At 42.0% G+C, this 22,755-nt stretch overlaps 2 protein-coding genes across 2 annotated transcripts; one reads left to right on the forward strand and one right to left on the reverse strand.

The window, feature by feature from the left end:
• Positions 1-76: 76 nt before the first annotated feature.
• trpc1 (transient receptor potential cation channel, subfamily C, member 1) lies at positions 77-16,441 on the reverse strand. The gene is made up of 13 exons (XM_063483547.1): positions 15,898-16,441; positions 14,927-15,081; positions 14,743-14,844; positions 14,413-14,615; positions 13,476-13,607; positions 13,111-13,306; positions 11,795-12,131; positions 9,783-9,922; positions 8,808-8,954; positions 4,588-4,772; positions 1,264-1,465; positions 690-884; positions 77-598 (listed from the first exon to the last, which is right to left on the reverse strand). Exons 1-13 carry the CDS (start codon positions 16,061-16,063, stop codon positions 371-373), a joined length of 2,388 nt encoding a protein of 795 aa, XP_063339617.1. The 5' UTR covers positions 16,064-16,441; the 3' UTR covers positions 77-370.
• A 2,792-nt stretch (positions 16,442-19,233) lies between these two features.
• Positions 19,234-22,739, forward strand: chst2b (carbohydrate (N-acetylglucosamine-6-O) sulfotransferase 2b). Its single transcript, XM_063483566.1, has one exon. It carries the CDS (start codon positions 19,756-19,758, stop codon positions 21,160-21,162), a length of 1,407 nt encoding a protein of 468 aa, XP_063339636.1. The 5' UTR covers positions 19,234-19,755; the 3' UTR covers positions 21,163-22,739.
• The last annotated feature ends 16 nt before the right edge of the window (positions 22,740-22,755 follow it).

Below are 22,755 nucleotides of genomic sequence, written 5' to 3' on the forward strand. Positions count from 1 at the left end.
TTTTCTTGCTTTCAGACCTGTTGTAGCCAAAACGAAAAAAGCCATGAAATATCCAGTGTTTTTTTTTCTTAAATCTTTATTTATCTATTGAAAACAATGGCTTTTTTTATTTACAAAAAAGGTTACATAGCTGAGTAATAGATAGGAGGCCTGAGTCTGGAGGCTTTGGTGGAGGATACATATTTGTCTAGTTAAGTTCCAGGCTTAAAGTGAGGTTTAATAGCCTCTGTGACTCAAAAGAGCAGAGTATTTTTTTCTTTCTATTTTTTTTTTTTTTTTGCACATGCTCGGGTCACACAGCATCCCAGATAAACAAGAAGCAAAGATTTTGTCAAGAGGACAGGAGGGGAAAGAATAACAAGTCTTTTTTTTAGCTCCTTGGGTAGAACATGGCATATTTGGAGGTCCGGAAACCCAACAGGTCCCTCATCTCATTACGAAACTTTGACAGGTCTTGGCGAAGGTCGTTCAGATTTTCCACCGTAGCCTGGTCTGTGCTCTGCATCTTCTGCCGGGTAGAGGTCAGGTAGCGGTGAACTAGACAGCACATGATCTTCTGGTAGTTCTCATCCCGCTTCTGCTTCAGGTTCTTCCACTCCTGTAAGGACAGCATTAACACAGAGGGTCATTTGTTTTAAGATTAGAAGATGGGTTTGAATCAAACTTTTACAATATTGTTTATCTCTCACCTTCAGACTGTTCTGTCTCTTCACTTTGCCCTTCGAGGTGTGTGAACAGATCCACTTGCTCAGGCTGGTCACCAAGTAGCAGACAGTCTTTGGAGAAGGGAGGATGTTTAAGGGTGGAGGCAGCGTGCACTTGTCATCAAAGTAGCTGAGCCACAATTTTGCCCGGGCAAACTTCCACTCTTTATCCTCGTGATTCTACGGGAGTCCAAAAGCCAATAAGAACACTTAAGAACAAAGGAATGTTGGAAAACTTTCATGCATTTAAACTTTCACACACAGTTTTACAGGAGGAATGTTGAAAATGCAAAACCACCACACAGTGGAAACTTAGGGGAACAGATTTTTGTGAAAGATAAGTTGCACTTAGCGTAATCGAAATCAAGCAGGCTTTCAAAGCAAAGAGCGGTTCCAAGGAAAGAAACTAGCTAACATCTGTGCAACAATTCAGGGCTACTTTGTGGAAAATTAAACCTTAAAAGTAAACGAAAACAGTCGGAGCTTTCAGTGCCAGCACAAATTCTAACTGCCCGTGGCAGCAGTGAGACCATCAGTGCCAAAACTTATTTACACTTACAGCAATTTGCCTGAAGCTTTTATGGAGCATGGCCACCAGCAGCTTGGTCAGCACAATAACCACCACAATGTTGTAGGTGCCTATGATCATGGCGCCGACAAAAGAGCGCAGCTCCTCTGTGTAGCTGATGCGGGTGACGAAGAGTGCAACGTGTGCCAGAGAGAAGATGTACCAGAACAGTGCATAGCAGGTCCCCATAAATCTGCAAAAGAGACGAAGCTATTACGTGTTCAGGTCAGATTTGAACATACAACCCTGTCTCCAAAAAAAGATGAGAAATAAATACAAACCTACATTTACATAAATAGAGCTTCCTAGACAGTATTTCATAAAAACGAGGAAAGTTCAGGACTCTTTGAAGCACTATGTGGGGAAATATTTTAAGAATAGCATTTCTTATTGTAAAATTGCTAGGGGGCATGCGGATTCAAGTACCTACAGTCAGGTCCATAAATATTGGGACATCGACACAATTCTAACATTTTTGGCTCTATACACAACCACAATGGATTCCAAATGAAACGAACAAGATGTGCTTTAACTGCAGACTGCCAGCTTTTATTTGAGGGTTTTTACATCCAAATCAGGTGAACAGTATAGGAATTATGACAGTTTGTATATGTGCCTCCCACTTCTTAAGGGACCAAAAGTAATGGGACAATTGGCTTCTCAGCTGTTCCATGGCCAGGTGTGTGTTATTCCCTCATTACCCCAATTACAATGAACAAATAAAAGGTCCAGAGTTCATTTCAAGTGTGCTGTTTGCTTTTTGAACCTGTTGCTGTCAACTGCCAGGATGAGATCCAAAGAGCTGTCACTACCAGTGAAGCAAGCCATCATTAGGCTGAAAAAACAAAACAAACCCATCAGAGAGATTGCAAAAACATCAGGTGTGGCCAAAACAACTGTTTAGAACATTCCCAAAAAGAAGGAACGCACTGGTGAGCTCAGCAACACCAAAAGACTAGGAAGACCACGGAACACAACTGTGGTGGATGACCAAAGAATCCTTTCCCTGGTGAAGAAAACACCCTTCACAACAGTTGGCCAGATCAAGAACACTCTCTAGGAGGTAGGTGTATGTGCGTCAGAGTCAACAATCAAGAGAAGACTCCACCAGTGTGAATACAGAGGGTTCACCACAAGATGTAAACCTTTGATGAGCCCCAAAAACAGGCAGGCCAGATTAGAGTTTGCCAAACGACATCTGAAAAAGCCGTCGCAGTTCTGGAACAACATCCTATGGACAGATGAGACCAACATCAACTTGTACCAGAGTGATGGGAAGAGAAGAGTATGGAGAAGGAAAGGAACTGCTCATGATCCTAAGCATACCACCTCATCAGTGAAGCATTGGGGTGGAAGTGTCATGGCGTGGGCATGTATGGCTGCCAGTGGAACTGGTTCTCTTGTATTTATTGATGATGTGACTGCTGACAAAAGCAGCACAATGAATTCTGAAGTGTTTCGGGCAATATTATCTGCTCATATTCAGACAAATGCTTCAAAACTCATTGGACGGCGCTTCACAGTGCAGGTGGACAACAACCCAAAGCATACTGCAAAAGCAACCAAAGAGTTTTTGAAGGGAAAGAAGTGGACTGTTTTGCAATGGCCAAGTCAATCACCTGACCTGAATCCGATTGAGCATGTATTTCACTTGCTGAAGACAAAACTGAAGGGAAAATGCCCCAAGAACAAGCTGGAACTGAAGACTGTTGCAGTAGAGGCCTGGCAGAGCATCACCAGGGATGAAACCCGGCGTCTGGTGATGTCTATGTGTTCCAGACTTCAGGCTGTGATTGACTGTAAAGGATTTGCAACCAAGTATTAAAAAATGAATGTTTGATTTATGGTTCTTATTCTGTCCCATTACTTTTGGTCCCTCAAGAAGGGGGAGGCACATTTGCAAACTGTTGTAATTCCTACACCGTTCACCTGATTTGGATGTAAATACCCTCAAATAAAAGCTGACACTCTGCAGTTAAAGCATGTCTTGTTCGTTTCATTTGGAATCCATTGTGGTGGTGTATGGAGCCATAAATGTTAGAATTGTGTCGATGTCCCAATATTTATGGACCTGACTGTACATATATCACTTTATTAGAAGATTAAGAGAATCTGGAGAAATCTCACAATGAACACAATGTACACAATGGAAATGGCTGAAAACCAGTATTCAGTGGTCATTATCTTTGGGCCTGCAGACATTAAAAAACAAACACAATTCTAAAGTGCAACAATTAGTCAGTTTAGGGGTTGTTAACATGTGATTCAAGCAGATGCATGTGCCAGATTTTCTGAAATGTGTCACTTCAAATGCAAAACAATTTCTCCTTTGTTTTAAATTTTTTAACTGAATGTAGGATTTAAATGATTTGTTGTTAAGCCCCTCTAAACTGAGGTGTGCTCCGATGCACAAAATGTCAAAAGAGAAAAGCAAGCAGAGAGAGACAAGAGCAATCTGACTGCTGTGCAGACTTTATTACACAACCTGCACATGACTGACTACTTCAGAGCTTAATAAGATTTGCAAAGCTTCCAGGGAACACAGATGTGCTTACCCATCTGTAAAAAAGGTGTAATGTGCATAATTACATAAAAGACTACTTTCAAATTTAAAAAAAGGATTATGTGTCATGTCACCTATCAGTTATTTTTGTTTTTGTACTTTTACATGAAGATGGAAGGTGAGGGAGAGTTTTCTTGTGATGCTTCTGATGTCTTGTCTCATCTTCACAGCTTGTGCTGCAATTTTCTCCAAAAAATCTGACTTGAATTGTAACATTTACAAGTTTTACTCTATGTATTGTATAGATTTCTGTGTATTTCTTGTATTTTTTTAAACACACTATTTGTATTATTAACATTTGTCCCTGCTTATGTTAAAAATCACTGTTTAGTTTCTGTCCAAATTCTGTGCTAAATTAGTGTTTTCCATGTACATGAATTGAAGAATGAATGACCTACACAGTGTTTATTTTTATAACAGTCCTTTCATATGCATTGGCAGTGCCTCATAGGCTTTTTAAACTATGTTGACTTATCTATTTTTTTTTTTAGCTCTGAAGAAGGCACCCTTGTGCTTAGACTTCACAGTACTGAATAAAGTCTGTGCTGCATAACTGTCAAAGTGCTTCCACACTTTGCTGTCTCTTTCAATCTTATGATCTAATTTTACAGTATATAAAGATCATGTATGCATATAAACATATATAAAGGATATAAACATATATAAAGGTTATATAACCTCCAACATCCCTCAACATATACACTAAACAGTCATTGACGCCATCGCTGTCCAAGAATGAGGTTTGCCCATACGTGTGGAATGCGTCATTGCTCTGCTGCTCGCAGAAGATGCCCCCGCAGTCCTTGGGTGGATTGTTTTCCTTATCTTTCTGGTCCTTTCCATAGAGCTGGGTGAGTCCAATGGTGAAGGAGAATAACACAAGCAGGAAGAGGCCCAAAAACTTTCCAAACTCCTGCAGCATTTGTCCCATGGAGATCTAGCGAGAGATTAACATTTTCCCGTTAATCTTGTGCTGCTTGCTCTAACAGCTTTCTCAAAGAAATCTCAATAATCTTCATCAGCCTTTAAGCAGCTGGATTGGATTAAACTTGACTCTGCTTAATGTCTGATCTGAACAACACTGGCCTGAAATGAAAACAACCAAGATATTACAGTATCACATTCTCTGTGCTAACTAGATCTCCCTTTAAAACACCAATCAATCAAGTTTATTGAAAGTCTGGGTAATGTTAGAGACTTAGAAGATTTGATAAACTAGATTTTCTATGTTCTCTAATCAAATAACTTTTGTGTAACTGGACTGTGATATTTTAAAAGTCCAACTACACATTAATTAGACGCACTTACGATTACAGTATATTAGAGTGCAACTCTCTGATTTTTAAAATGTCACAGAAAGTGTAAATTATGTAAAAGTAACACTGTAGTACATTTAAATTCAACTATAGTCCAGCAGAATTTGTTTCTACTTTGTATACTGAATTTTTACTCTAGTACTTCTTTTCAAAGCCATTCAGACTTTAGAAAGACGGATGCTTGCACTGCTTCACCACTCTCTGACCACTCATAGCGTGTTTTTTTCACCCATGTTCAGATTTAGTAGTGGTTCCTCAGGGAAGAGGAAGAAAACCTACTTATTCTGGCTGCTAGAGTTCTCTCAACGTACCTGAAGAAACAGAGACAAACACGGAGGAAGCCAGAGAGAGGACGAGAACACAGAAATCTTCTTAAAGCATTGGAAACCCACTATTTACAGGCTTGTGTGGCATATCTGTTTATAAGGACCTCGAGATGGTCAAACAAGGTCAGAACACACTCCTACCCTTACAAAACACAAACACATATAAAGTGTCCAGTGTAACAGAAAACCACTCTGGCTGCATGACGAATCATGATGTTTGATGAATGGTGAGTACAGAGTTTGTGCTGGAACCCAGGGAGTCTATTTGAGAAAGTTTGGTCTGTTCAGGTGATTTATTCCCCCAGTGTATTCATCTGCCACTTTGTACACATCTGATTTAGGAGATGTGGGTGCTCCCTGCCTGACAGATATCCTAAACTGGTTACTGTACAAACAGAACAGAAATATAGCAGGTTATTACCTCCTCACCGTGACTGGAGGAGGTGCATACCTCAAATAAATCTAACCAAAGATACTCAATGCAGCACTGTTAGATAATGAGAGGAAATTTTATGTTATTTAATTTAGAGACTGAAAATTAAATGCATCTATTTATCCATCCATTTTCTCAACTGCTTGTTCAATTTTGGGTTCGTGAGGCTGGAGCCTATTCTAGCTGTCACAGGGGAAAAGGCAGAGTACCCTCTGAGCAGGTCACAGTACATCAGAGGGCTGATACACAGAAACAGGCAGCCACTGAAAGCCCACATTAACACATACAATCAATTAACAATTTCCAATCCACCTAACAAATGTATTTTTGGAGTGTGGCAGGAAGCCAGAGTGGGCACAGGGAGAAAATGCCAACTCCACACAGAAAGCGCCCAGCCAGTCTGGAGATGTCCACGACATGGAAGTGTATGAGGCCTCATTTAGTCAGGTCAGGATTCACCTACTTTACAGCGGGCAGAAGACTATGTTGGTGGGTCTCTACTGAGTAGCCAATTGAAACAGCCATATACCATTCTAGTTTCAATAGCAGTCTAGTTTCAGTAAACACTGACATTCCCGCAACAAAAACAGCTTTGCAGCTAAACCAAATGTAGTAAAGTAAATAAAAAGGAGGCTACAGCTTTGATGTTGCTGGATTCATCCTGAGATTTGTTCCTGTTGATTTCACTGCAGAAACTGTGAAATCGGTGCAGCAGCTCAGCTGTTTTGGGCCCAGAAAACGGTTAATGTTAAATATAGTGTCATGAGTGACCCAGGGTCCATGAGCAGTTATGGACTTTTATATATCTTGTAGATATGTGTGCTGCACTGTGCTGCTATCCGTGTGTTTTTTCTATGCTTGTGTGATAGGTGGGTGTGTGTGGGTGTGGCTGAGTTCTGGGGTTCAGTCAGGCCTGGTGGGTGTGGCCCTGTCAGGTGGCTGGCCACACCTGAAGATCATCACACACACCTGGAGCTGATCAAGCTTTAGGTTTCCTTAATGGGAACAAAATCTGAAAGTATTTCATAAGCTGTACGTTTAGGAGGCAGACTCAGTTCAATTTAATCCTTGCTTATAACCTCTAAAGTTCATCCGTATACCTTTAGCATGACTTATTTCTATTTCTCTTACACACACTCAAATAGCCCAGCTGACTCTCAGTTAGCCTATGGCACATTAATGATGTCAGTGAGGTTAAGTCTGGGCCGTGATAGACCCACACCACAGACGCATACTCCCACTTTCAGTCACTCTTTCCAAACTCAGTTGGGGGCAATACCCACAAGAAATATGAGCTGGCCTCTTCAGGGCGGACAGAATGAGAGAAACGTTCATTACTCCAACCCACATAGTACTGACTCACTGTCTGTGTGTGTGTCCATGCATGAGCAGGGGCACGCCGCCTGAGTACGACTGGACTGAATCCTAGCATGCCAGATATCACAGGAGTGTGGAAATGTGTGGGTGCGTGTGCATTAGAGGAGAGGTGTGTCTGCCACGTGAGTGCGAGTACGGCTGCGAACACGCCAAACCAAACCAAATGTATTTTCAAAGCTGATTTTCCATCCTGTCAAGCCAGACAGTTATGTCACAGAGTGAAGAAGAAGGGCGAGAAGAAAAAAAAACGAGAGTGAAGCAGGAAGAGCGTAGCTGAAAAATGCTCATTAAAAAGCTACAGAGCACCCTGACTGTTTTATAAGTCAACCACAAACAGCACCTCGAAATAATGACAGGAAGGACTGACCTCACTGTGCACCTCAAGAGTTCTTTATGCTTTAAAAGTCACACTTTGGGAACAATGAACCTCACATTTGCTAACAAAAATTCAGATAATGGCAGGCTTCATGATTTCCCTCTGCCAGCTGGATAATAATATAAAACCTGATACGATAAAAAGGGACACCTATGGCGCCTGAGTAGAAAATATGCAAAGCAGACTTCTGGCTTCTCTGGAGCTACAAAGAAATTTCCAATATTCAATCAAATGTAGTCATTTTGCTTTTTTTTTTTTTTTACATTTCACAGACAAAAGTAACACTACTTGGCTAATAACTTCTATAACCTTTTGCAAATGGCAAGAAAATGCAAGCTAATTCTGGTCGGCATTATAACCTTAAACAGGCTAATCAAGTGAATCCAGTGCAGCTTTTCCAGGCTTCGGGAAGCTTAGGGAATATTTTTCACTTGGATATTGAATATTTTCCACAGTGCTTCATTGATATATTTTCTATGAGAGATGTTCCTTGTCAGAAATGTCAGACAATAAATCCAATTTTGATTTGAAAAGAAAAAAAAAACATCCCACAAGTGTATTTAATAAGAGCTTCCCTTCTCCGCCCTGCATTTATTCCCATGCAGCCAAAATCGTATAGATCGCACATACTTAAATCAACTGTGTCCAATGTGAAGGCAGTCATTCATATAGATGATAGCAGTATGGCGATGTATATGGTAAATAAGCTGCAAATCCTTTTTCAGTTTATTATGAGCACATTATCAGAGCAGAACACATTAATCTACTGCCTCAGTTCACTGTGCTCATACTTAATGCTTATGATGATGGTTATGCTGAGCACAGCTGGTGTGATGCTTAGAGTTGGCTCGTCCTGGAGTGTTCACATCCACTAACAGAGGAAGAGAGTGGGTGGTGTGTGTGTGTGTGGCGTCCGGGACAAAGATATAATAAATAAATAAATAAATAGGCGAAGCAGTTTTATAATCATTACATAACTATAAGGCCATTTTTTTTCTCATTAAAGGGCTTTACAGATATATCACTTAAAACCCTCAGGGATCACAGTCAAATCTCGTTGTTGCCTGCTTGCACTGAGTGAGAATCAAGCCTCTCTACAAAACACTCACAGCTACTTTAATGTATATGCCAATTGTTTTCCTACCTGTAGAGGGCCCAGTATGGAGCTCGTGGTGTACATGAAGAAAAGTCGCAGGTAACTAAGAACGTTGGCAAAGGCAAACAGTCCCTCGGCCACCAGGATGGGATGGAAGGCATCCCAGTCCTTCCTGTTCTGCTCCTGATCTTTAAACTGCAGATCAAAGCAAAGAGATTCAGAGAAAGATACATATCTGAATGTACTGTCACCGTCTTTAAATGTCATAGAAGGCATTATTTTTCCAAAGGACAGCACTATGCAAGTCTTGAGCCAAGTGGAGAAGAAAAGAAGTATTTATATAATGCAGATGAACAGTTCTTAAAAAAGAGGAAAACATCCAGCAAAAGACCTGAGACAGGACTTTAATCTACTGGACCTTCAGCTCCTCCATTTACTGTTAGCCAAAATCTCATCAGAAATGGCCCCAATGAAAAGTTGGCTGCCAAGAAGCCATTCTTAAAGAAGGGAGTAAACGAATACCTGGGTAGAAAACCCACATAATTATGAACTGGCCTCCCTTAAATCAGACCTCAACATAATTGAAGCACTGTCGGATCGTCTTGACAGAGAACAGAACAAAAGGAAGCCAACACCCAAAAGAAGAGCTTTGAATGTCCTTCAAGAAGCCCGGAGAACTATTCCTGAAGACTACTTAAAGACATGACACGAGAACTCTAAACAGAAGGTAGACCTCTATTTCAAAACTGTTTGGCTGTGTGTGGTCTCTGCTCCGTTTACTGCCTTAGGTGAGGCACATTACACCTTTATCAGTCTTAATGGTGCATTAGAAAGCTCAATTCCTAGAATAGCTTTGCCCAGCTTTCAACTTGATCTGAGATCTAATTGAAACAACAGATGAAAACACCTCCCTGGAGTGTAGTGTTAATATGCACAATGATGAATCACAAGCGTTATTCCAAGAAACCTTAAATCGAATTATCTATCCATTAAATGTAAGGAGTGTGCGCTATGTGTCTGTACCTTGCTATGAGCAACAATCTTCAGAGCAAAGGTGGCTAAGTAGAGGGAATTCATCACAAAACTCAGCTGGTTCCTAGACTCTTCCAGAAAGTCTTCCAGTCCCTCATACCATAGACGCTTCACATCTGACCACACCATTCCTATAGGGGGGAAAAGAATCCACCATTACCACGTACACACAGACGTATACACACACACACACACACACACACACACCCACCACTGGAAAAAGGATGTCATCCACAACATTTTAAAATCCCTTCAAGGCTCAGCCATCAGTCATCTCACAGAGAGAGCCCGGGGGAAACAGGAATGTGTGAGACACAGAAATCAAGAGATTAATGTGCTGAAAATGTGTCATCTGTGGGATTTAGGGAGGTGCGTGGAATTTAATTAAGATGGGTTAGCATCTTTTTGTGTTTAAATGGTATTTCATCAATTCTAAATGTACAAAAGGAATAAAAAAAAATTACTCCAGGTGCAAGTTAATGTTTAGCGACGATTTTTCTATGCCTTGATTCAGAAACTGTTACAGTGGCCAAAAACCTGACTGATGTTTCCTTTTGTTTTAACTGAAAAGAAAACAGATGAGCAAAGAGTTTACGACAGAAATCCCATTATGTATTTTTTTTTTGCAGGCTCGCGCGCACACACACACTTAGATAGCGAGAGAAACATCCAAACACATATGCATACATGTAGCCTAGTGCACTCACAGTCTCATATCATCTGAGTTTCCCATTAACGTGAGGCCTCTGGCCCAGGGGAATACCAGGATGGAGGGAAGAGGAGAAAGATGATAGGAGGAGGGAAAGCAAACAATGGAGAGCAAAAAGAAAAAACAAAAAAGTGATGCAACTCTAAGAACTCCCCTTCCCATTCTGATGACATAAGGCAGGAGGCTGTCTGAGAACGGTAACCGTTAGTAATCTCATTCCTCTCATTTAACTCATCTTGGGTGATGTGTTGATGCTGCAGGGATACTGTACACCATTGCCTCTCGCCTTGGAGCAAAGGCTGTTTCCAAAATGACGCAACCTTTAGAAAAAAAAAATGCTGACTTTGGTGAAGTTTATCTTTGATGCTGCTCTTTTGCAATGCTTAAGGAAATGTTCTCCCTCTAGTGGGCTATCGTAGCCCATGGAAAACCCCATTACGCTTCTTATCTAATGACTGAAAAACTGATGTCAATCCTGCAGTGTACAAACTAAATTGACAATTACCCCACAGCACAGCACAACACTTTATATCATTGAATAATAGATGTCAATTGCTTCTAAATCCTTTTACATCCTGTCATATGAAGTTACTGGGAAGATTTATTAAAGAAAGAGCTGAAACCTAGATGCTGTGGTCGTGATGCTTTGTCTCTGGTGGAAGTGGCTCGGATTTTTTGCAACAAAGAGACAAACATGCCTACTGAGGAAGCAGAGCCATTAAAGAGACTAAACAGCCGTGTTAATGGTTTCTTGGCAGAAGGGTAAGGTAAAGAGGCAGAGTCAATTTCCAGCTGTCACTATCCGCCCTTTTCCTGAAAAGATAGCTGGTGTATGTGTGAATATGTTTGCACGGCTGTGTGTTGAGTTCATTGATACCAGCACTCAGAAGGGCCACAGGGGGGAAAGAAGAAGCTGCAGTTTCTTTTCTATTGTGCTCAATTAGAAGCAGGGCTGACGGATTTAATCCGGTCAAGCCGGGCTTTCTGTCATTTGGTGTAGAAACAGCCGTTTGTCATGTAATGCCTGATGTGATTATGGACACGGGATACTGGACTTTAGCCAGATCATAACAGGAAGCGCTCATTTTCACTCCACCATACCATGTTACCGTATTAACCTTTAGTTTGTGGGACTGGGTTTTGACTCTATTTCTAGTTCCTTAAAGTGCATTAGGAGATAGATAAGTATTAAATTATCGAAGCACTGAAATATATAAAGCACATTAACTACATATAATGCATGACACGCCTCTGGAAACAGCATTATGCGTTATTTACGGGGTAAAAGTCTGACCTATGATCCAGAGGATGAGCAGGTAATCAATCATCTCAAGCGCGGGGCCCATCGTGTTCTTCTTGTTCTCGTTGTAGACCAGAGAGTACAGGTTAAGCAGCAGCAGGAAGGTGAAGTAGGAGGCGCTGTGGATGATGAACTTAACGAAAGGGGTATGAATTATTTGGCCAACACGGGAGCGTGGCACCAGAAGGTAGCAGACAGAAAGGAGAGGCCAAAGCATGGCCACGCTCAGAACTGTGGCCATTTTTAGACAGGTGTGCTTGCGTCGGTAGCTGGCCATCTCTCCAAACCAGACAGTGTTGAGGAACTGCTGACAGTTGGACTGAGCCACAAACTGTAAAAGGGACATCAAGAGAGAACGGCAGTTAAAGCATCGGTGGACAGATGTTTAATACGAAAAAAGAAAAACTTTACGAAAAATCAGCAAAGTGAAGAAAGAGTTCAAGATTTTGCGAGAAGAATTCTTAGATTTCTGGGCATGGGTTTGCTTTGATGATCATTTCACTGGAATAAATATGAAGCTACAACCAGAAGATTAGCACAAAGACTGGATCAAGAATAAATAGCTGTGTGATGAGCTGTGGATAGCTCCAACACCCAATCTGCTTCTCCCTGTTTATAATGTAAGCTCTACTAATCAGTTGCAGACTGTAATTTAAGATTTATCGCACAAACATGACAGCAGCATCAATCTCCTCCTCTAACTTTAGGCAACAGAACTAATAAACATTTTCTTTTTTAAATTTCTGATACTCGTTAGGGATCGCCACAGGAGATTATCTGCCTCCCTCTTACTCTATCCCTAGCATCCTCTTCTGTCACATCAGCTCTCTGCACATTCTTGATTCTTCTCTGTGGTCTTCTTCTTCTCTTCCTATCTGACAGTTTTACCGTCAACTTTTTTCCAATATATCCACTATGCCACCTCTATACATGCTCAAACCATCTCAGCCTTTTCTCTCTAACTTTGTCTCCAACAACTCAAGCTGAGCTGTCCCTCTGATGGACTCATTTCTAATCCTCCCTCTCCTCATCACTCTAAATGAGCATCTTCAGTTTGGCTTCCTGTTTTTTTATGCAGTGCCACCGTCTACAAACCATACAACATAGCAGGTTTCACCACCAACTTGTAAACCTTCCCTTACGCTCTTGCTGCTATCATCTGTCACAAATCAGGGCAGCCATTCTAACAATAAATAGGAGGTGGACTCATTTGTTATTAGTCACATTGCCCTATTGCCCTCTGTAGAAATCTTATGAGTGTCTTCAGCAGTAAACAGTATGTTACTACCTGCCCAGTGATGTATGCAAACCTCTTTTTGGTTGTACTTGATGGCCAGTTTAAGTCGACTGAGATTCATGCGCTCCTCCAGTAAGCCTCTCTTGTCAACATGATCCTCAGTGGATGTGTGGTTGAGAATCACTTCTAGCTCTCGAGAGTTTCGAGCCTGAGCCAGCAGGTCTTTGGCAAACATCTTGCACTGCTTTGCCAGTTCCTCATAGTCAGTTCTAGAGCAAATAAATTAAATAAAATAAGAGGATATTAAAAGGTTAAGATTCTTATCAATCTCAGGCTAGAAAAGAAAGGATTTACAGCATCGCTATTCATATTTACATCTGTTTACAGGCAAAGAAATTGGAATAACGATCTGATGCATGTGCAGTACGTTGACTCTACCTGAACTCCACTTCAACGAGACTGAGCTCCTTTAGGTCTGCGCTCAGCTCAAAGGCCCTGAGTATGGGATCTTCCTCTGTCAGCATGATGAGAGAGGGGCTGGCTAGGCAGCGGTAGATGTCGAGACGGAACCTAACCCACCACCATCAACAGAAACGAGGCGGTTAAAAACCCCCCAAAGGGGATAGGTGGAAACATGACAGACTTGTGCAGACGGGAGAAGAAATAAGGAGAAACATTCAGTCCTCTATCTGTTTCATTTATACCTTCTTTCACCTCTATGTTGTTTGGCAGCCAAACTGCAGAGTGATTCATTTAGTGTACTGTGTGGGAGGCCACACTGCCCTGCACAGAGGAAAAAAAGGCCCTGCGGAAGAGATCAGCAAAATCTCATCTGCAAGTCCGAGAAGGTATCAGAAACCAAGAACTCCTTCTTCCCAGAGGAACTGCTGCTGTTTTGCTGTTTTCCCTTAAATTAGAGTTTGTATTGATTTTGTATTTCAGTAAAATACCAATACTGACTCTCTACAGCTAGATCAGTCGAGCTTGACAATAACAGAGAAAATCAGGAGTCCTCTCGGGGACAAAGAGGATACTTTGGGCATTCATAAGACTGTAAAAAATGGCTAAAGCATTCCTAAAACCCAGTGTGTTGATTAAATCATCGACTTCTAGGAGTAGCAGACTGGATTTTCAACCTGATGCTGCTATCGAAACAAGAGGCTGCAATGTTTCACAAGAGCCACTTTACTTGGAGCAAAACTGGGTTGATTTGTTGGGTCAAAACAATCAAAACATCACCTACAAAACAGAAGTGGTATCGACTATTCCAATTTAAAGTAAATGAGCAAAAAAATAGTCCTCTGGTGCTCCTAATGCACTCGTCTGCACAAAGTCAATGCCACTTAAGTATTTTGTGAGCTCTAGTTAACTGTACCTGGAGTGTCGTAAGCTGTCCTTCTTGTTTTTAACGTTGCAGAGCGTGCACTCACAGCCAACAGCGTGAGGCCGGGGGAGAGAGATGTCCTGCTTGAGCAGCATGGTCAGGATCTCGTAGTTGTTCCTGTGGGCTGCCAGGATGACTGGAGCCACATCCATGGTGGTGGAATACTCTGGATTCTGGATGCGCTGCATCAGTTTCTGACAAGAGCATGGATTTAAAAAAAAAAAATCTAAAATACTGTAGGTGAATTATAGAAATTGATGAGCAAGTTTTTGCCTTAATGGTGTTTCTTTTCTTGAAAAAGAGTAATAAGAGCAGACTTACAGCAATAGAGGGCTTAGAAGATCTCCTTGGCCTGTGGTTAAGGAGAATGTCCACGGCTCCTACCACCTCTGAGTCTATGGCCACCAGCAAAGCGTCTGTTGCCTACACAGAAAGAAATGCACAATTTTAGTGATGTAAATGATGTCTTGTGTATATTATTTTACGCCAAGTCTGTGCTTGTTACCTGGCAGCCATACTCCAAGAGCAGCTGAAGGATGTCCAGATTCTCGTTCTCGATGGCGATGGTCACTGCATCTCGGCCCAGCACGTCCACACAGTTGATGTTGAGCTCGCCGTGTCTGTTCTCCTCCAGCAGTTTCTTCACCATGTAGTAGTCACCTGAGAAGCAAGTCAAGGACAAAGCAGCACATCATAAATGTGATCCACCTTGGCAAGTTCTCACAAAGGCGGATCCTTTGAAGAAGCGAAGCATTAGTCTGAGCGCGGTGCCAAAACGACACAAACACACAGCGCCGGTTATCAGGCGAGCTCTTTCAGAGAACAGGCTCGACTCCAGCGGCAACCCTTAATCTTGTGTAACAATAACATCTCCCTCAAAGGACAATTTCTGTTGCTGGGCCACGTTTAGGGAGACTTTATATGGTCACAGTGGCAGTTATTGGCTTAGCACACCTCTGCCTGTACAATGTTCTTAACTTATCAATGAAATATTCTCCCGCCACGGGGACTAGTTGAGAAAACCCATGCCTCTTTGTTATTTTACACTTACACTGTCTACGTCTTGCCTTGCTGGCATTTAGCTTGTTTGCATTAACTTTCCATGTTGGGGTTTGTGAAAAGTCAGGAGACCAGGGAGAGAAACTTAAAGTGGAGCAGATTTAACTATTAACTGCCCCTTGGGTAAATTTCCACAGTATCCAAAGTGTGGGCAGCTGTGAGTGGTATACACTGGAGTTGGGGGATCTGTAATGATTGAGTAGTTTGCCAGCTGCTAAATGAGCCTGTATGACATCTGCCATGCTGTCACTCCGTGTGCGCTCTACCTCCTATATCAGACATGTAGCTTCAGCATCCCTAATGATCACAATAACGAGCTTCCTTCAGATCGTAGTCACGTGTTGCACGGACATCCCATTGCATTGCAAACAGGGAACAACAGCCCAGATATTAAATTAGACGAAACAAGAGCCAAACCTTTCTCGCATGCCAGCAGGAAGAGCTTCTCGTCCAGAGTCGTCTCCTCTTTCACTTCTCTCACGTCTTTCAAGGCCAGGAATTTGTCCGGAGAGGAAGCGTCCGTGCCATGGTACAGAGCTGCCATTACGACGGAGAGCGAGTACGGCAAGACGCTGATGTGCATCCCACTAGAAACCGACGACCATTACACGAGAAATCCCGTCATATGCGATGACATGTGAAGAATGCTTCTGTAGTTGCGCAGCAGAGGTTTAAAGCGGCCGACTTAAACCAGTGTCAGTAATCGCTGGCATTACCGTCCCAGCTCCGGTGCGTTCGCTTTTTCCCTTTTTGGGGGTTAAAATATCGCCTCCTGTAGCCCTTTTCGCACCATCGATCTCAAACGTGGGGTTAAAAAGTGTTCACGGCGACGGCAAGTAGACGAAACAACGCGGTCATTTCTCGCGGCGTGTTTACAAGCACCATCTTCTCACTCGCATCGCAGTGGTCCTGATGCTGCTGGCGAGGCTTGCACTGCGCATGTTTCCTCCTCCACCTGCTTGATCGTTTCGCAGGCGCAAAGCCCCTTCTCTGTGATTACGTAACAGTGCATCTTTGCCGTGTACAGTACACTGTGTAGATTCACAGCGAGTGAGCGTTCACTGTGACAGTGCATGCACATGTGCTGACTCTGAAGCATGAACTGCACACATACAGTATGTTAAGCTGTAAAGACTGGGAGATAAAGACAGAAATCAGCAATAGTTGTGGCTCCTGCTCAGGTCACTTCCTGCAGTAATGTGAAAGTCCTGATGGAAATGCTGTGTTTGGACATGCATGGGTGACATTTAGTGGATGCATGGATATGGATATGGCGGCATATGGGCTCACATAATCCGTGACAGACTGTTAGGAAATACATTTGGTATCCTGATTCAGTGAAATCTCTTTATAATTATGCTGAAATGTAAACGTGTCTGTCTCTAAAAGACCTTATGTGAGCTTCTGTTGTTTAAATGTTCTAGCCTATAGATGAAGTAAACAGTGATCACAAAAAAAATAAAAACATTTTTCATTGGGGATTTCTTGGATATATATTTTATTTCCAAAAAAGTATTTAACACAAAAAAGTATTTAACACATATTGTAGTTAACAGATAGAAAAAAAGTATCAGTCATATTGCGCTATCTGATACTATCATTGTTTTTGATACTTTTGCTATTTGAATCAATCCACCCACTTTTAACAAACTGCAAAGAATATTGCTAAGACATGCTGTAAACAGTAAAAGAAAGGGTTTATTATAGACTGGAATACAGTTTCAGGGCACATGTACTTCATTCAGTTCATTCACTACAGAAAAGCAATGAAGAAGTGAAATCAAAAGAAAACACAAAATCTAACAAGCCTTCACACCCTCCAACTCAATAAGCCATAATGAAGTGACAGTGAGTCAGCGTGCTTAGTGATAAAGCATTGATAATTAATGCTCAGCTCTCTTACGCAGGTCGAGTTAAGACCAAAATCATTATTATTATTAGGTTTTAAATCAGATATCATTAAAGACGGCCTTTGGTTTTTCTATAAGTGTAACACAGTTGGCTTCTAAAAAATAGAAATGTCTTTTTTTCTTTCTTTTTTTAAAATAAGAAATTTGTGAATATTGAATATTGGCTTGCAAATCACCACCACACACATTTCTGATGATGTGAGCCAAATATATTACTTTACTCACCACACTCAGCACTTCCACTGCCAAACAGAACAAATACCATGCACTGAAACAGAAGTAATTTCCTGGGCGGGTTTCTGTCACAGTGTCAATACATGTTGAAAATAGGGCGGGGAGGGAAACGTTCACTTTCAGTATTCTCTTCACTATTTGACTTGATACAAGAAAAACACATTCAATGACGGGCTCTTTGCTTTCCAACAGCACCGAATCCTAATATAGCTTTTGTTTTATGAAGTTTTATAAACATCTGTAAAATGCAGGTGGAATGAAGCGGTGCACAGTAGGAAAGGTTTCATATTAAAAACAAGCTTCCTTATAAAAGAATAAGATTAAAAGATTTTTTTTAAACTAAGCTCTATTATCTATATGCTTGCACACTGAAAAACGAATATAAAGTATGTCATATGTATGATTAATAATGGAAGTCTGCTGTTCGTTTTGAAGGGTGGGACCTCAATGCTCCAGCAGAGGGCAGTCTGCACAAAGATATTTCGCTGTAGACACCCGCATTGGATGAGAACAAAAATAAAAATGAAGATATATTGAAAGCACACGTTACCGAGAACAGGAAGGAAATACTGTATAGTCAACACAAAACCTAATAGGTCGCACTTCAGAAGGACTCACTCCATGCACAGCACTTGAGCAGGGCTTGATGAGAAACAGTATAGTAAAATCACAACGTGGATATTACCCTACATATTTAGAGGTTCCTCGCTGGGGAGGGTCAAGGGAGTCTATGCTCTCCCCACCCCGCTTGTTCAAGGTTGTAATCCCGCACAGGCAAGCCTCTTAGGAAAGATGATTTTCAATCTGAAGAGCATGTGTTTCCCTTCATACAACCACATGGCCTTTCCAGTTCCTGTGGAACAGCTGTCAAATGTCCCATTTCAGCTGATTCCACTTGAGAGGAGTGCTTGTCACTGGCGCTGAGTGTTTCTATCACGTCCAATGAAAAATTATTACATCCTCTACAATCATACTGTAGGCCATCACTCTCAGATCAGTTTAAAATTCAAGTGTTTCTATTTTTTAAAATTAGATTTCATTTTATTAGATAAATAGTTCAGCGGTATGTGCATAGCTCTTTTGTAATGAAACAGGGGTTTTCTTTGCTGCTTTTAAGACAAACCCCGGGCTACCCTCTTGTGGCTGTCGTGAGGGGGGCTAATACATTTAATCTGAAATATTGATTCTCTCCTGCAGTCACACACGATGAGGAGGACGTGCGTAAAAGGAAAAGTAAAGACCGGCTTTGGAATAAAATCACGGCCTTAAGACTTTTTTTAAAGAAATACTAAAAATAGGTTGTTATTGAAAAAAGGGAACAAAAAAACAAAACAGAAAACTGCTAATCGCTTTCAGTGGGTACAAACGAGAGGCTGGAGCACGGTTCAGACAATGTGAGGTGGACTTCACCTAAACATAACAACAGCACCACCACCATCCATCCCCCATGCCCTCCTCATCTACCGTTGCTGTGATCTGTCGGAGCCACCATTAAACTGACAGGCTCGCAGCAGGTCCAATGACGTAAGCTGGCTGACGAGCGTCGACTCGTCCCGCTCCAATGCGCTCTCTCGGAGGGCGGGTCTTGGTCCTGCTATTCAGATTGAATCGGCCCAGTTTGTATTAGTTGGACGAGCAGAAGAACGAGACGGAGAAACGTGTAAGAGCCCTAACTAAAAGCGTTTCTCTGCTCCATCATGGCAGCCGCGGAGTAATTTAGAGGATTCGGCCCGTCGCGCGGAATCGTGACCGACGCCCGAATCCACCGCATTTATGAGGATGTTTCAGCTGGTAACTGCGCGAGGATGCTTCCGCTGAACGTGCCCAAACTGGGCGTCTGTTACAATGCTGAGGGCTTCTTGGTTTTTGTTTTGAACGCGGGCCAAACACAGAATCACTGCAAAGCCTGATATGGACAACTTTAACGCTTCTCTCTTCTGCCATTTCTATGACGAACATTGCGCAGTGCAGTGGAAAGGCTATATCGTTTAGTGGCTGTCGAACTGGTGCCGAATACATTACCTAATTCATCTGGGTGTTAATTCCCGGTGCAGCCCATAAACACACTACCGAGCGTGTTGGTGCACAATCAATGTAAGGAGCTTCGTCCAGCGGTGAGAGCCACTCTCCGATGGTACAGATGAGAGGCAAACAATATCATCAACCACTGAAGTTGACAGCGCCTTGGGAGAAGGATGCAGGCTTTGGAAGGAAGCTTAAAACATACAGGAATCATACCAAGATAATAGCACAGCCTGGGATCGTGATGAAAGTGCTACGCAGGAAGAGGATTGTGTTGTTTATGGCCTATTTGTTACTGCTCGTGCTCACTATGCTTAACTTGGCTAATTATAAATGGACTAAGGAACCGCAGCAGTGTAATCATCAGATGAGGAGCACCACTTATCAGAGCAGATCTGACATTCGCTTCCTGTACAGGCCCTCGCTGGCTAAGAAGAGGCAGCTTATCTATGTGCTGACCACCTGGAGGTCAGGCTCTTCCTTTTTTGGGGAGCTGTTTAATCAAAATCCAGAAGTGTTCTTCTTGTATGAGCCAATGTGGCACATCTGGCAGAAACTGTACCCCGGTGATGCCGTGTCATTGCAGGGGGCGGCCAGGGACATGCTTAGCTCCTTATACCGCTGTGATCTGTCTGTTTTCCAACTTTACAACAGCCCGGGAGGTAAGAATTTCACCTCCCTCGGACTGTTTGGGGCCACCCTCAATAAAGTGGTGTGCTCATATCCCCTCTGCTCAGCCTACAGGAAGGAGGTGGTGGGGATGGTGGATGATAAGGTGTGTAAAAAGTGTCCCCCTCAAAGCCTTAGACTGTTGGAGGAAGAGTGCCTGAAATATAGCACCATAGTCATTAAAGGGGTTCGCATATTGGATGTAAATGTGCTGGCCCCGCTCATGGAGGATCCATCCTTGGATTTGAAGGTGATACACTTGGTCAGAGACCCACGGGCTGTAGCCAACTCCAGGATCAAATCCAGACACGGCCTGATACGGGAGAATTTACAGGTGGTCCGCAGCAGAGACCCCAAACTTCGGCGGATACCTTTCGTGGACCCTGGGCACAAAGCTAACAAGAAGGATGGCTCAGACTACCACTCCATTGGAGCCATGGAGGTGATCTGCGACCGTACCTCCAGGACTTTGAGGACTGCCTTAAACCCACCCAGCTGGCTGAAGGGGAAGTACATGGCCGTACGTTACGAAGACCTGGTCGAAAACCCAGTTAAGACCCTGAGGAGCGTCTACCGCTTTGCCAACCTCACTACCAACCATGACATTGAGATGTTTGCTTTGAACATGACCAGTGGCTCCAGTTCCTCATCTAAGCCATTTATAGTCTCCTCCAGGAATGCCACACAAGCTGCAAGTGCATGGAGAACAGTGCTCAGCATCCAACAGATCAAACAAGTGGAAGACTACTGCCACCACTCCATGTCAGTTCTAGGTTACGAGAGAGTGAGAACAGCCGGGGAGGCCAAGGACTTAAGCAAATCACTACTGACACACTCCAGACTGTGAAAACATCCTCACCACCAAAGACCATTTAATTTAATGTTAATTTTGCATAGAGTGCCGTTTCCTTATATTGTGGAAATAAAGCTTTACTTTAAATCAATGTTCCTGGATCTACATCGGCCGCATTTGGAATGTACCATCAGTCGAGCAGTTGCAGCTCCGTTGAAAAGGACCACTTCTTTTATACCGGAACACTAGACGGACCTTAGACCTCGACACTGCAACGTCTAAGAACAATTGACTCAAAGCTGCAACTATCAGAGAAAAAAAAGGAAAAAGAAGCTACCGTATAATTCATGTATCTTGTTATGATGACACTTCAAAGTGGATGTTTTGGGGATATTTTTTTGAATGTTCAAAAGAAAAAAAAAATCTATGTTTTCCAGTCTTCATACTGTCTGTAAAAGTGAAACTAGTTAAAGGAAGGGTTAAAAAAATCCAACTGATTTAAAAAAAGAAAAAAAGAAGTTGACTGCTAATGTTAATATTTGAGACGTGTCAGAGACAATCACTGGATTGGATTCTTGTGCCATAGGTAGAGGTGTTATCAGAACAGCAGTAGAGCTACGGCTAGATTTTACAACAAGGAGGATGTTTTGATTTTGGGTTTTTTTCCTTACATTTATTAATTTTTTTTTTTTTGTCGCCACGTCCTGACAGGATGATATCATACACTGTGGACAATGTCATAACTCCAGATTTGGAAAAGTCTCTCTGTTGGTGTCAGCAGTCGGTTTGTTCTACCATTTCAAATGTTTACAATTGCTTGCTCTTATGAAAACACATCTGGGAATATTGCATTGAGTAAAGTTCATAGTTAACAATACAGTTTATGCATTTGTGTTGAACTCAGTTATTTTAAAGCCATCTTGGGGGGGAAAAAAGTGGAAGTGGTTCACAAAATTGGCTACAGGGAGCAACCTGGAAGTTAGCACACCAAAATAAGATGCAGGGTTTAATGCAGATTTGAATGATTCGGTTAAATTCAATGCGGTTTTATTTATTTAGCACCAAATCACAACAGCATTCTCTCTTTTATTGTAAGGTAAAGACCCTACAATCAAACGACCCTATATGAACAAACACTTAGAGACAGTGGGAAGGAAAAACACCCTTTTAATTGGAGAAACCTGAAGCAGAATAAAAATAAATGTGCTACATTTATTTTTATTTACAATTAGGATTTATAACAAATTTTGTCTTTAAATGAATAAGCTTTATCAAAACTTTATTCAGTGCACACCTTTTGTCACTGTTTGAGAACCACTGTGCGGGAGAGATGTCATATATTTGATGCTATTTGCTACATAACCTTAAGGTGCCCTGTGGAGGTTTCTGGCAAACAAACTCTGTTTACATTCTGTGTTGCTCACCAGCATGAAGTGTGTGTGCGTGTGTGTGTGTGTGTGTGTGTATATATATATATATATATCTGTCAGACAGGTTGGAAACAACTGCAAGCCACATTTGAAAAGTTAGAAATCGAGTCTGTGTACTTCTGTATTGGTTTAGATTTCCTGGTTTGTTTAGGTTTTTCTTTTTTTGACAAACTAATGCTAGTAAAGCCTGACATAAAACAACTACTGAGTAGTACTT

Source organism: Pelmatolapia mariae, linkage group LG9, assembly GCF_036321145.2.
Source record: "Pelmatolapia mariae isolate MD_Pm_ZW linkage group LG9, Pm_UMD_F_2, whole genome shotgun sequence".
Lineage (NCBI taxonomy): Eukaryota > Metazoa > Chordata > Actinopteri > Cichliformes > Cichlidae > Pelmatolapia > Pelmatolapia mariae.